This window comes from Budorcas taxicolor, chromosome 12 (genome assembly GCF_023091745.1).
Source record: "Budorcas taxicolor isolate Tak-1 chromosome 12, Takin1.1, whole genome shotgun sequence".
Lineage (NCBI taxonomy): Eukaryota > Metazoa > Chordata > Mammalia > Artiodactyla > Bovidae > Budorcas > Budorcas taxicolor.
This window is the reverse complement of record NC_068921.1, coordinates 19100217-19113790: the sequence shown is the minus strand read 5'-3', so window position 1 is coordinate 19113790 and position 13574 is coordinate 19100217. Positions and strand designations below refer to the sequence as shown.

Below are 13574 nucleotides of genomic sequence, written 5' to 3'. Positions count from 1 at the left end.
GTTTTGAAATACAGTGTGATAAGAGATCAAAGGATGAAAACGTATTGTATGTAAGAGTCCATGTGTTCATTTTAAAGGCAGGTGTGCCTTGCAAAAATAGGGTGGATACAGTCATCTGTTCAGGTTAAATTAGAAGGCGGCTCCAAAATGCAGAAAACTTCCTTCTGTGATAATTTAATCACTAATGATTATTTCTTGCTACATTAAAAAAAAATAAAAAGCAAAAAATGCACTCTAGAATCAGCTTCTCAATAAGCCAGGTTATGGTCCTGTTTTTGAAACGTTCTATCCCCTTAAGATCTTTTTCTGTTCCCCAACCCTAATTAAAAAGTGGTCCTCAACCTTTGGTTCTATTACTGTAGAAATAGAGATCATAAAGCCTTTAGACACAAGCTTTGACTGTACTTCGTGCATTTAATGATTTGAAATGCTTACTAGGTGTGTAGGGCATTGATTTTATTTGGCCTTGACTCTGGTTGTTTGTTTATTTTTGTACCTATCTTTAGACAAATGAAGTCAAAGAATGCACAGGTGGGAAAATATCATATTAAATGGACTGAGTATGTGTGTGTTTGTATATAAACAGCTTTTGAAATAATGTACATGCCATACAATTCACTCATTTAAACTATACAACTTAACGGATGTTTGTTTCTTTAACAGGGAAAAAAGGATGTGACCCAGATATTTAACAACATCCTGAGACGACAGATAGGCACTCGGATTCCTACCGTGGAATACATTAGTGCTCATCCTCACATCCTGTTTATGCTCCTCAAAGGGTAGGTGCATGCTTTCCTTTAAAGTAGGTTTGAGTTTGGAAAAGTTGTTAAAAGTGGATGGCATCAGCATCATTTGAGATATGATCAGTTCCCTTTTAGATTCATATTTGCTATGCTTGAAGTCAGCCCTCCAGATCTATGTCTCTGTGATTATTCAGGCTGCAACAAAATGCTTTCTAAGTAAAAATCCTTCCACCTACTGCCCCTCTTTCCTCCACTTTCCTTTCTTCTCTACCTATTACATTATAGCTTACACTTCCCAATCCACCCTCTTTCTGGCTGCCCACTTGCCCTCTTCGTTTCACTAGTGGCTCAGATGGTAAAGAATCTTCCTACGAGAAACCCAGCTTCAATCCCCAGGTTGGGAAGATCCCCTGGAGAAGGGAATGGCTACTCACTCCAGTATTCTTGTCTGGAGAATTCCATGGACAGAAAAGCCTGGTGGGATACAGTCCACGGGGTTGCAAAGAGTCGAACACGACGGAGCAACTAACACTTTCACATTCACACTTTACCCTCTTTACATAAAATTGAATCCCCTCATTGCACAAATATACACAGACACGGACGCATACTTACAATATCCTCTCAATGGTTAGCTTCTACTCTGGTGACATGCTTTCATGTGGGGATAGAATAAATATCACTGTACATATACGGGACCACAGGGCAGCCGAAAACCTAAAGTCTAGTCGGATAACAAAATCCTCGATTATGACTCTTTTGTGTTTGCTCATTTACAGAGGTTTCTTGGGCATTGTGAGGCTACTCTAACTCCTAGGATCAGGAATATGAATGTAGCAGGGCTTGGGGATAGTAGCCTTTTGTCTTTGGTCTCCCCTTCTCTGTCTACTTTACCATTTTGAACTTCACATGCTATTCCATACCTAGTCCATCTCATCTGTTTTCAATTCCCAAGTCCTTGTGCATTTTAAAATATTTAATTGTATCAAAATAATACGTGCCACATACTTTAAAAACCAGATATAGGGACTTCCTTGGTGATCTGGTGACTAAGACTCCGCCTTCCCAATGCAGGGGGCCCAGATTCAATCCCTGGTCAGGGAACTAGATCCCACATGCTGCAGCTAAGACCCGGTACAGCCAAATAAATAAACCAGACACAACAACAAACAGCAGCTCTTTGCTTCTTCCTTCTCCATTCCTCAGTCCCATTTACCAAAGACAACCACTGTGATCTTTTTTATTTGTTCATCTGGTATTTACCTCTATATTATGAATTAGGAGCTTTTCCTAAGTTTTGATTTGCCCATTTAAAAAAATATCTGTTAAATTTCTCATGGACTAGGTGACAATTTCGTTTTTCCACCACAACCACCACTACTCCATTTTCCTTCCCCTCACCCTCCCAATATCCTTTATCACAATTTTTTATCTCATTTAAAAGTCACATTTATATTATTATAGCTATGTAGCATACTATTACTTTGTTTTTCCGTACAAAATATTGTTTTTACTGGAGAATTAAGTCTTTAAATTCTGGAAAGGGCAATATACTTGTATCATGTATTAGGGTAGTTTAAAATTATAAGAAACCTTAAGCTTTATAACAAATAGTCCCCACAATGTAGTGGCCCCACTACAAGATAACTGTATTTCTCACGTAATAGAGAACAGATGTTCGAGGTCAGCAGGGGTTCCTTCAAAGTGTGCTTCCTAAGATCACTTTGTTGATCGCCAGTTCAGCCCACAGGAAGGCAAAAACACTTGGGAGAATCTATGAGCCAGGCCTGGAAATGGCTTGTGTTACTCCCACTCACATTCCATTTGAGAGCACTTAGTCACTTGGCTTCTGAATTCTTAAGGGAACCTGAGAAATGTAGTGAGCACCCAGGAAGAAGAGGAGAAGGGATTCTGCAGACAGCTAACATTCTCTGCCCCTTAGTGTTTCTTTGAAAATGTATTCCCTTCCATATTCTCTGTCCTTACTTTCTAGACCTCCTGTTAGTCAAAGCAAAATCTCTGAGACTGATTTCTTAACTCTTCTGTTTTCTGTTTGTCTTTTTGTCTCACTAGTCAGAAGATGTTCTTAATTGTATCTTCCATTGACGATAAACTCAACTGAACTTTCAACTACCCTATTTTAAATTTATAAGAACTCTTTTTTGTTCTCTGATTATTCCTTTTTCTGGTCTCTTGCACTTATCTCTGTGACCTTGGGCAAGCCTCTGCAGCTTTCCACCAAGTCTCAGTTACCTTATCTGTAAAAAGTAAAATTTGTAATATTACCTTTGCACAAAATAATGTTACATTATATGCATTGTCAGACAGATTTTCATGTATAGTCAGGGTTCTGCTATTTATTTGCTAAGACTTTGGGCAAGTTACCTAACTTCCTTAATTCTTGATTTCCTCATTGCAATCTGAAGACAATAATAATACCTACTTCAGTAGGTCATTATGAGTCTTTTAGTGAGGTAGTTTCTGCAGAGTTTAGTACTGAGCACGTGGTACTCTGCTTGGTAACTACTAGTCTAAGAAATTATTATTACTATCCCTCTTAAGAGCTGCAGTTCACACTGAGTAAAATTTTGAACAAATATAATTTAGACCATACATCAGTGTCAGAATAATACCGTAAAGGGAAGTGTTCATTTCCAGTTCAGGTATATCTACAAGATTTAATGGAGTATGATCCGCATACCTGGTCATTGGTGGAAAAGGCTGAAATGACCAATTTGTACTCCCATCTGGAGATTCTAAAATGTTAAGCTAAACCATTTGACATCATCCCGTAGGAAATAGGAAGCCATTGGATTGTTTTGGGAGAAAAATATCAGATTTGTGTTTCAGCAAGTGAAGACAAATTAATAGTCATTTGAAGTTGGCTTGCAGGACTTCCCTGGTGGTGGAGTGGTTAAATTAATCTCTGGATTAAATGAAATCCAGGGATTAAATTAACTGCCAGTGCAGGCAGGAATCTGCCTGCCAGTGCAGGGATCCCTCCATGTTCGATCCCTGGCCCAGAAAGATTCCATGTGCCATGGAGCAGCTAAGTCCGTGCGGCACAGCTGCTGAGCCTGCACGCCCTGGAGCCTGTGCTCCACAGCAAGAGAAGCCACTGCAGTGAGAAGCCTGAGCGCTGCAGAGCAGCCCGTGCTCGCTGCAACTAGAAAGCGCCCAGGCACAGCAATGAAGACTCAGTGCAGCCAAAAATAAATAAGTCGTTTCAAGTTCACCTCCTTCAAAAAAATAAAATGGAGTTAGCTTGCAAATAAGTGATCCCTTGACAATGCTGAAATATGTTGTCCTCCTAAAAATATGTTGGAGAGCATGTCAGCTGATGTGGAAGAGAAGTGGTGTGGATGGTTTAAAACGGTATCTTCCGCAGTGAGGTCATTATGTGAAAGGAGACACGCACCTCCACGAACTGCATTCTCGGAGTGCGAATTATTTGTTTGGAGGCTCTCCTTTCTGTAGTTGCTGTCACTGAATAGCAGTCAGATGATGGCAACCGTCTCTATTATAATGATTCTTCCTTTATTTTGTAACCCAAACTTAAACTCATTCCTTCACGTCCTGCTTTATAGACATCGCTTATTGAGTGTTTGCTATGTGCCAGGTGTTACATTCAGTGTCTTTACTTATGCTGTTTCATTTAATCCTTCTATCAATACTCTGAGGACTAGGTATTATCCTCACCATTTTACAGATGAGGAAATTGAAACTTAGAGTAAGGCTATTATTGCTCAAGGTTATATGTACAACTGAATGACAGCCAATTTTTCAGTCCAGATCTGATTCTAAATTCCATCTTAATCACTAATACATCCTTAAAAAGACCTGAAGCCCTTCAGATAGGAAGGGAGAGGGAATTATAGAAGACCCTGAGGACAGAGTAGACAAAAAGAAGCCTTAAATGGAACTACTGCACCTGAATCAGCTTTCCCCATTACCATTTTCTAGGTTAGCTTGAAATGCCTGGAGTTTAGCTAGACGTTTGGTAAAGGTCAGCATTTTTACTGAATTATCTCTTGCAAAGTTGTGCGAAAACTTCGAACATAACTTTACTGGTGCACTCATAAATCAAATAATGATGTTATTTAGGGATATGGTAGTAACATGCTATATTGGACCTAAGTTGAACCATAAAGAATTAAGACAGAAAGAAGTTAATTCTTGTCTATCAAGGAGAATCATTTGGGTATGGGATACAAAACTTGGTAAAAGGATTTGGAGCCCAAAGTTTATGAAAAGATTATTTAAAAGGACTTTCTCACTTTAGACAAACTTTTTTCCTGGCCCATGCAAATGACATTCCAGGATACTGAGAGGATTTGAGAATGAGGTTGCTAAACTGCTCTCACTGATCCATAAAGAGCCACTGCCAGTGGAAGCTGTTCCAAGTCCAATATTAAAATAGTAAATTTCTCCTAATAATCTTATTTTTAAAAATTTTATTGCAAAACTTTTTTCAACCATATACAAAAGACAGAAGAAAGAAATCCCATATCCCAACCTTCATAACCATTGATATTTTGCTGTGTTTTTTTCTCTATCTTCCCAACACCCCTCCCTTATTTTTTCTGTTTTTTTTTTTTTTTGTAGTATCATTATGAACTAGTGGACTTAATGTGTTTTCATACATCTTATATAATTGTACTTTTAATCAAGCATCAATTTTTTTAAGTACATCTGTATAAGATGTATAAAAAACACTAGGAAAAGCTTTATAAAATATCTTTCAGCAAACACTTGGCCTCCTCAATATAATCAAGAAGTTTTGCTTCTAATCTAGAAACATTTGCTAACTTTAAAAATAGCAAGCTAACGCTGTCCACTGAAAAGGCCTAGAAGCAGTAACGACCCAATGTTAATGAGTATCCCTAGCATTCAGATTGTAGTTTCTAAGAACCATTTCTAACTAAAAGGAGCCAGAGTCCTTTGTTCAGTTCAGTTCACTTCAGTCGCTCAGTCATGTCCGACTCTTTGCAACCCCATGAATTGCAGCACGCCAGGCCTCCCTGTCCATCACCAACTCCTGGAGTTCACCCAAACCCATGTCCATCGAGTCGGTGATGCCATCCAACTATCTCATCCTCTGTCATTCCCTTCTCCTCCTGCCCCCAATCCCTCCCAGCATCAGGGTCTTTTCCAGTGAGTCAACTGTTCGCATGAGGTGGCCAAAGTATTGGAGTTTCAGCTTCAACATCAGTCCTTCCAATGAACACCTAGGACTGATCTCCTTTAGGATGGACTGGTTGGATCTCCTTGAAGTCCAAGGGACTCGCAAGTCTTCTCCAACACCACAGTTCAAAAGCATCAATTCTTTGGCGGTCCAACTCTCACATCCATATATGACCACTGGAAAAACCATAGCCTTGACTAGACAGATCTTTGTTGGCAAAGTAATATCTCTGCTTTTTAATATGCTATCTAGGTTGGTCATAACTTTCCTTCCAAGGAATAAGCGTCTTTTAATTTCCTGGCTGCAATCACCATCTGCAGTGATTTTGAAGCCCCCCAAAATAAAGTCTGACACTGTTTCCACTGTTTCCCCATCTATTTCCTGGGAGAAATATCAATAACCTCAGATATGCAGATGACACCACCCTTATGGCAGAAAGTGAAGAGGAACTAAAAAGCCTCTTGATGAAAATGAAAGAGGAGCATGAAAAAGTTGGCTTGAAGCTCAACATTCAGAAAACTAAGAGTCCTTTGTAGAAACAGCTAATTCCAGGTCTGTGTTAGGAAATGAACAGGATGGCCAGAAAGCAAGGAAGTGTTCACAGACTAGTGGGAGTGATGTCAAATGGACAGGGGTCCATCTGGAAAAGGCCACTTTTGTTTTTGATGCTTTTCCTAGTGCTGGCTGCCCTTGTTTCTTCTATCAGGAGCAACAAAAGTCATTTTTCTCCTTACATAATATAATCTGCATTCTTAAACTGAGATATTCTTGCACAGGATCTTTCTTCAAATCATTTTATGTATAATATTTATTGTAGCTCACCACCAGATGAGATAAGTGCTCTTATACTTTGGCTTTTATTAAATTTGAAACAGATCTTCTGTGCTATTATTTGAATAAGCATGCATATAAAATAGTGTGCCTTCTCCACACTGACACAGTTAACTATACAGTCCAGACTTCCCATGTGGTTTCCCAGATAGCTCAGTGGTAAAGAACCTGCCTGCCAATGCAGGAGATGCAGGAGACTCGAGTTCAATCCCTGGGTCAGAAAGATCCCCTGGAGTAGGAAATGGCAACCCATTCCAGTATTCTTGCCTGGAAAATTCCATGGAGAGAGGAGCCTGGTGGGCTACAGTCCATGGGGTTGTAAAGAATCGGTTATGTCTGAGCGACTGAGCATGCATGTGTGCATATGATCTAAACAGCAAATCAGAAGGAAGATATGGTTCAGTTCTATAAAATAATGATTTACATTCATTGGAATAACTTTTATCAGCAACCTGCCACTAGGTTAGTTGTTGTGGAGAACATAGTGATTTGTCATGGTCCTTGTCCTTGAGACCTTTATCCACAAGTAGAGTAAAATAGATGAGGTAAATATTGATTCTTTACCAAACCTAAGGATATTAATGTTCTTGGGGTTTGAAACTTAAGGTACTTAACTTATGGAGCACTTCTTTTTATAGCAAGCAATAAACTATCAAAAGGCAGTATCCTGGAGGATAGTCAGTTTGAAACATGTGAATTACAAGTTCCTTAAAGGGTACTGAGAAAAATTAGGAATTTCTTTATATAGCCCAATATATTCATAACTGTAAGAAGTTGTCAGCTCAGAGGAATGACCGTTCCTCTCTTGGGCACAAACTACTAAGATGGAATGACCGATGTTCTGACCCAGAGTAGCATTTTGAAAAAAACTCTCTTGGTTCTCAAGAATAGGTAGTCTGTGCATCACAGATGGTTCTGATAAACTTCACCTAATGAAACAAAAAAAAAAGGAACTAATTATACACGAAAGTTGCGAGTAGAAACTTTTCTTTCTATAGTTTCCATTTGATTAGTTAAGAAATGAGAATAGCTCGAGATCTACAAGCTCTGCTGACTCTTCCCCTGAACAATATCCGTGACCTGCCCACAGTCCTCTGCTCTACTTCCGTCGCCCAGCCCAAGCCCCCGTCATCTAGCTGGGCTGCTCTTCCTCCGCACTAGCTAGTCTCCCTGATTGCCCTTTAGCCCCACAGCCCATTCTTTTCTGTTTTACAGAATTCTCCACAGGGAGCCAGAATGATCATTGTTAAAGTATCTGATCAGCATTTTTAAAGTATCTGATCAGCTGTGTTAATTGCATATGTTAAACTCTGCAAAGGCTTCCTACCACACTTACTTGGCTTACAAAGCTGCTGGTTCTTTTCTTGGACCTTTTGCACTTTTAGTTCCTTTTCCTGGAATGCTTTTCTCCTTCACTTGGCCTAAAGTAAAACAAATTAAGGAGTCACACCCTCTAGCGCACCTATTTTATTTTCTTCAGTTTCATAGCCCTGAAGTAGATGAAATTATCTGGTCATTGTTTATAGTCTGTTTCTTCTCCCACCAGACGCATTTTCACTAAATTGTGAATGCTAGGAAGGCAGTGACCTTGTCTGCTGACTGTTGTATCCCCAACAAAAGATACTGTTGTATCTTTTCTAATCAATTCCAAGATTTCTTTAAGTCTGTTGAACTGCGAACATTTGATATCGCTTCAGATGCCTTTGCTACTTTTAAGGTATCCCCAGCATCTGAAATAGTGCCAGGCACATTATAGATATTTAGTAGGTATTCAGTGAGTGGTGTTTGAATGAACTGTGACAAATGGTACCTATGCTTCCATTAACAGCAGTATTGAAATGGTTCTTTTAATACATAGTTCTCTTTCTCTCTCGTTTGTGCTTTAGCTATGAAGTCCCACAGATCGCCTTACGTTGTGGTATTATGCTGAGAGAATGTATTCGACATGAACCACTTGCCAAAATCATCCTCTTTTCTAATCAGTTCCAAGATTTCTTTAAGTATGTCGAACTATCAACATTTGATATCGCTTCAGATGCCTTTGCTACTTTTAAGGTAATTCCCTGCCCCTACCCCCTCACCCACCCCCACCCACCCACCAGAATCAGCAGGGTTATTTAGTTTCAGTACTTAAGTCACTTGGCTCTAAGAGGCAGTTTAATTTTAAAAAGCAGAAAATTGTATTTGTTAGACCTGAGCATAGCCAACCATGTATGATATGGATCAGAAGAGAATTCAGTAAACAGAACACAATCTACTAGACCCGTGTGTCACATTGTGGAAAGAGCAGCTCAACATGCTTGTCATGGGGCTTCCCTGGTGGTCTAGTGATTAACAACCCACCTTGCAGTGCTGGGGACTCTGGTTCAACCCCGGTTTGGGGAAGATGCCACATGACATGAGGCAACTGGGCACATAAAAAGTCTCACCTGGCCAAACAACAGTTGTACAGTGGCTACAGTTGAAGCCCCCGGGAGTCTATCCTAGAACACATGGTAAGAGGGACCTTGGTGCGTCAAATAAAAAGGACATTTAACACAAAGGACCGTTCCATTTCTTTCTAGCAAATATTTGTGCTGAAATAATTAAGGTGTTCTCTATTAGTAAGTACTGTAGTGCCTTTTTTTTTTCCCCTTTTCTATCTGATGACCCTTCGCCATCACAGAAGCAAGTTAGTTCCTTTTTTGAAAAGCCATCGATAAGACTTCACAAATAGCTGTACACCTACAGCAGCTTTAATGAAGGGGAGAAAAGCAAATTCAATTCAGCATTTATTTCTGAAAATTTCCCCAAAGATTTTTCAACATTTAATAGAATAAACAAATGTGATAATAATGTCTTGACATCATATGATCGACCCAATTTAACTTTCACCACAATATTGAAGCACAAAGATAAATTACAACAGTTTTGTTGAACTTATGTCTCTGAGAATCTAAATAACCTTAAAAAAAATAAACTTTCCTAGTATGCTACTGATATTGAAAATGCCAATTTTCTACATTTTACAAAAATGCTGTGGTCAATATAATGTAATGAATGCAAGTCCCTCTTTAAAAATCAGTTAATTAATTTATTTTTAGCTGCGCTGTGCCTTCATTGCTGTGTGTGCAGGCTTTCTGTAGTTGCAGCTAGCAGGGGCTTCTCTTCCTCGCGGTGTGAGAGCTTCTCTTCCTCGCGGTGTGAGAGCTTCTCATTGGAGTGGCTTCTCTTGTTGACGAGCACAGTTTCTAGAGCTGGGGCTCAGAAGTTGTGGCACACGGGCTTAGTTATTCTGAGGCATGTGGGATCTTCCTGGACCAGGGATTGAACCCATGTCCTCTGCATTAGCAGGCAGATTCTTACCCACTAGGCCACTAGAGAAGTCCCACTTTTTTTTTTAAGTAACTGCTTTCAAAGGGATTTGTTAGCTTGATTGCTTGGCTGGTTTGGGCTTTTGTTTTTAACTTCCTAGGCTTAGCCTTTTTTTTTTTTTTTTGACCTGTAGGATGACTGTTCTTCAGTTTAATTATTGATATTTTACCATTACTGGATTATATTTTCTCATGGCCCTGTCTGCAAATTTTCCATTCCCCAGAAAGATTCCTTACAACCACAGTCTCTTCCATGCCCACCCTCCCTAGGAATTGACATGCTAAAAAGTGGTTTGAATTCCATCTCTGTCTGCACCTGATTTGCTGTATGTCCTTGAGCAAGTTAGTTAACCCTTGGGCCTCATTATCTTCATCTGTGAGATGAGGAACATAATCCCCATTTTTGCAGGGTTGTGCAGATTAGAAATAACCTATGTAAAGTGCAAAGCACACTCTCCAGCACATAGTAAATGCAGCTGCTGCGAGCTGCTGTGATCTTGGGTCCCTGCCATGGAATGTGTGTCTCTGTCATTTCACCCCGAGTTCTTCCAGGCTGTGCAGAATTCACTAAAATACCAATATCAATAATTTTTAGCATAAGACTTAGACCGTGCAGAAGCTAGTCCTGTCAAAACAGAATTGTTAGGAAGTGGGATGAAAGAATACACTATTTTGAATACTTTTTAAAATTTTTAAAATTTTTTAAAATTTGAATTTTAGTTTTCTTGGCAATTTCCTGGCTTTTTCCTTTTTTGGTAGAATCCTAGCTATTTTTTCTCCCACTCAGTTCTTTGATCTTTAATAATGCAACAGCTGTATTTGTCTATGTATTGTGTATATATACATGTGTGTATATATATAATATATTATATATATAATATATATTATTATTATTATATAATACTTGGATTTTTCTATAATATCTCATATATGTGTGTCGGTGTATATATATAATATATTATATTATTCATATAATAATATATTATTATTATATAATAGTTATATTATTATAGTTATATTATGAATAATATATATTATATATATACACAGACACACATATATGAGATATTATAGAAAAATCCAAGTGAACGTTTTGGCCCACCCTATATGTGTATATGGGGGCTTCCCAGGTGGTGCTAGTGGTAAGGTACCCACCTGCCAATGCAGGAGATGTAAGAGACACAGGTTTGATCCCTGGGTCGGGAGGAGGGCATGGCAACCCACTCCAGTATTCTTGCCTGGAGAATCCCATGGTCAGAGGAGCCAGGCAGGCTGCAGTCCATGGGGTCACACGGAATTGGACACAACCGAAGCGACTTAGCGCGCATATGTGTATGTGGGGCTTCCCTGGTGGCTCAGACAGTAAAGAATCTGCCTGCTACTCAGGAGACCCGGGATCAATCCCTGGGGTGGGAAGATGCCCTGGATATGGTACAGTCCCTCCAGTTTTGCATTATTATGTGTATAAATGTGAGGGTATATCTATGTATATACAATGTGTACACACTCACTTATTGTCTCTATCCACACACATATGTGCTGGAGGAATTTTTCCCTACCCTATTATATATTCTATCGTTGGATTTTAAAGTTATTTTTTCGCTTAGAATTTGAAGGAGCCGCTGCCCACAGAACCCCTCCTTATTCCTCTTTCTTTGTGTAACACTAATGTAGGGCGAATGGAAAACCTTCGCAGGCAGCACTTACCTGCCAGGTACTCTTTCCGGTGTCACCGTCGTTGCAGGTGTAGGGCCTGAGGCCACGGCAGATTGTGATCCTGGTCCTCAAGGCTGATGACTGGCATCATAGATGCAGAGCTCCATGGGTGCAGCCATCCAGAGTGCCTGCTGCAGCCCATGCGGAGACCTTTCTAACCTGAGTCAGCTCAGAAAACCACTAGTAACGCTCAGGAGATTGGGGACGTGAAAACTGAGCATTCCAAATATCCACTTAGAAAAAGACTAGGGGACTCCAAAAGGATGCTGTGGAACTAGGGGGTCCCTGATGTAGCAACCAGTTTGAATTTTGACTGGGATGAATTCCTTAGAGGGTTTTCCCATTTTAAAATCCCAGTTCCAGAACTGTATTGTTACGTTCTCCTGGGGAAACAAGTATGTGTCTCCATTGATAGGTCCAGTGGTCAAACAAGTTGTGACGATAAGTAATAGGAAATGAAGTTAATAGCCAGTTTCAGTATTTTAGGGCTTGAAAATTGTAGTGCAAACTGATGAGGACCTACCATATATCACAGGGAACTCTACTCAATACTCTGTAATGACCTATGTGGGAAAAGAATCAGAGAGTGGATATATGTGTACATATATAACTGATTCACTCTGCTGTACAGCAGAAACTGACACAACATTGTAAATCAGTTATATGCCAATAAAAATTTTAAAGAAGAAAACTGTAGTGCAAAGTACTTTAAATATTTTACCTTTTATTGAAATAAAAATAAGTGGGTTTTACAACCCAGGACTCAGTGGCAACCTGGAGGGGTGGGATGGGATGGGATGGGATGGGATGGGATGGGAAAATGGGAGGGAGGTTCAGGAGAGAGGGGACATATGTATACCTGTGACTGATTCATGTTGATGTATGACAGAAACCAGCACAATATTGTAAAGCCATTATCCTCCAATTTAAAAAATTGTTTTAAAAAGAAGTGAGTTTTACCGTTGCAGCTGCCTTCTTCTTCTCTGTGAGGTTATGTTGTGTATCTTGTATATACTTTTAATTAAATTAAAAGTTGTAATTAAATATGTATTAAAGCATAAGAGTTTATTTTGGAAAACTTGAAAATTCATGTTGTTTTTAATTAAATTCTGCATAGTACCTAGGCAAGGCATTTAGCCTTTAAGCATATTAAGAGGATTAGCTGGGGCTTGTTTTCTTTTGACATCAAGGTGACTTAAGGTTATAATTTAGGTGTGAATTTCCAATCAAACGTTCCTTTATGCTTTTGTTCAGTTTCCAGGGAGTTAGGTCTATAATTAGATCAGGCTACTTGTCCTCAACTTTGAAAGGGTGCATTGTGCTACTTAGTAACTGCACAACACTTCACAGCCCACTAACCTAAGCGCAGGACTAGGACAATGCTGAGATAAATGTCATTCTTGTGGGACTTCCCTGGCGGTCCAGTGGCTGGGACTCTACACTCCCAATGCAGGGGCCCAGATTCTATCCCTGGTCAGGGAAGTAGATCCCACATGCCATAACTAAGAGTTTGAATGCTGCCACTAGAGATCCCACGTGCCACAACTAAGACCCAGTGCAGCCAAATAAATAAGTAAAATAAACATAGTTTTTCAAATGTCGTTCTTGTGCTTCCGAGAATCCTGCTGCTGCTGCTGCTGCTGCTAAGTCGCTCCAGTTGTGCCCGACTCTGTGCGACCCCATAGACGGCAGCCCACCAGGCTCCCCCATCCCTGGGATTCTCTAGGCAAGAATACTGGAGTG

The 13574-nt window shown here is 39.7% G+C and overlaps 1 protein-coding gene across 1 annotated transcript in view; it reads left to right on the top strand.

The window, feature by feature from the left end:
- The window catches only part of CAB39L (calcium binding protein 39 like), a 46188-nt gene that overhangs the window by 8585 nt on the left and 24029 nt on the right, over positions 1–13574 (top strand). Inside the window, exons 3-4 of the mRNA XM_052650260.1 lie at positions 664–782; positions 8649–8817. Coding sequence (XP_052506220.1) covers positions 664–782; positions 8649–8817 — 288 coding nt within the window. The remainder of the gene's footprint in view (positions 1–663; positions 783–8648; positions 8818–13574) is intronic.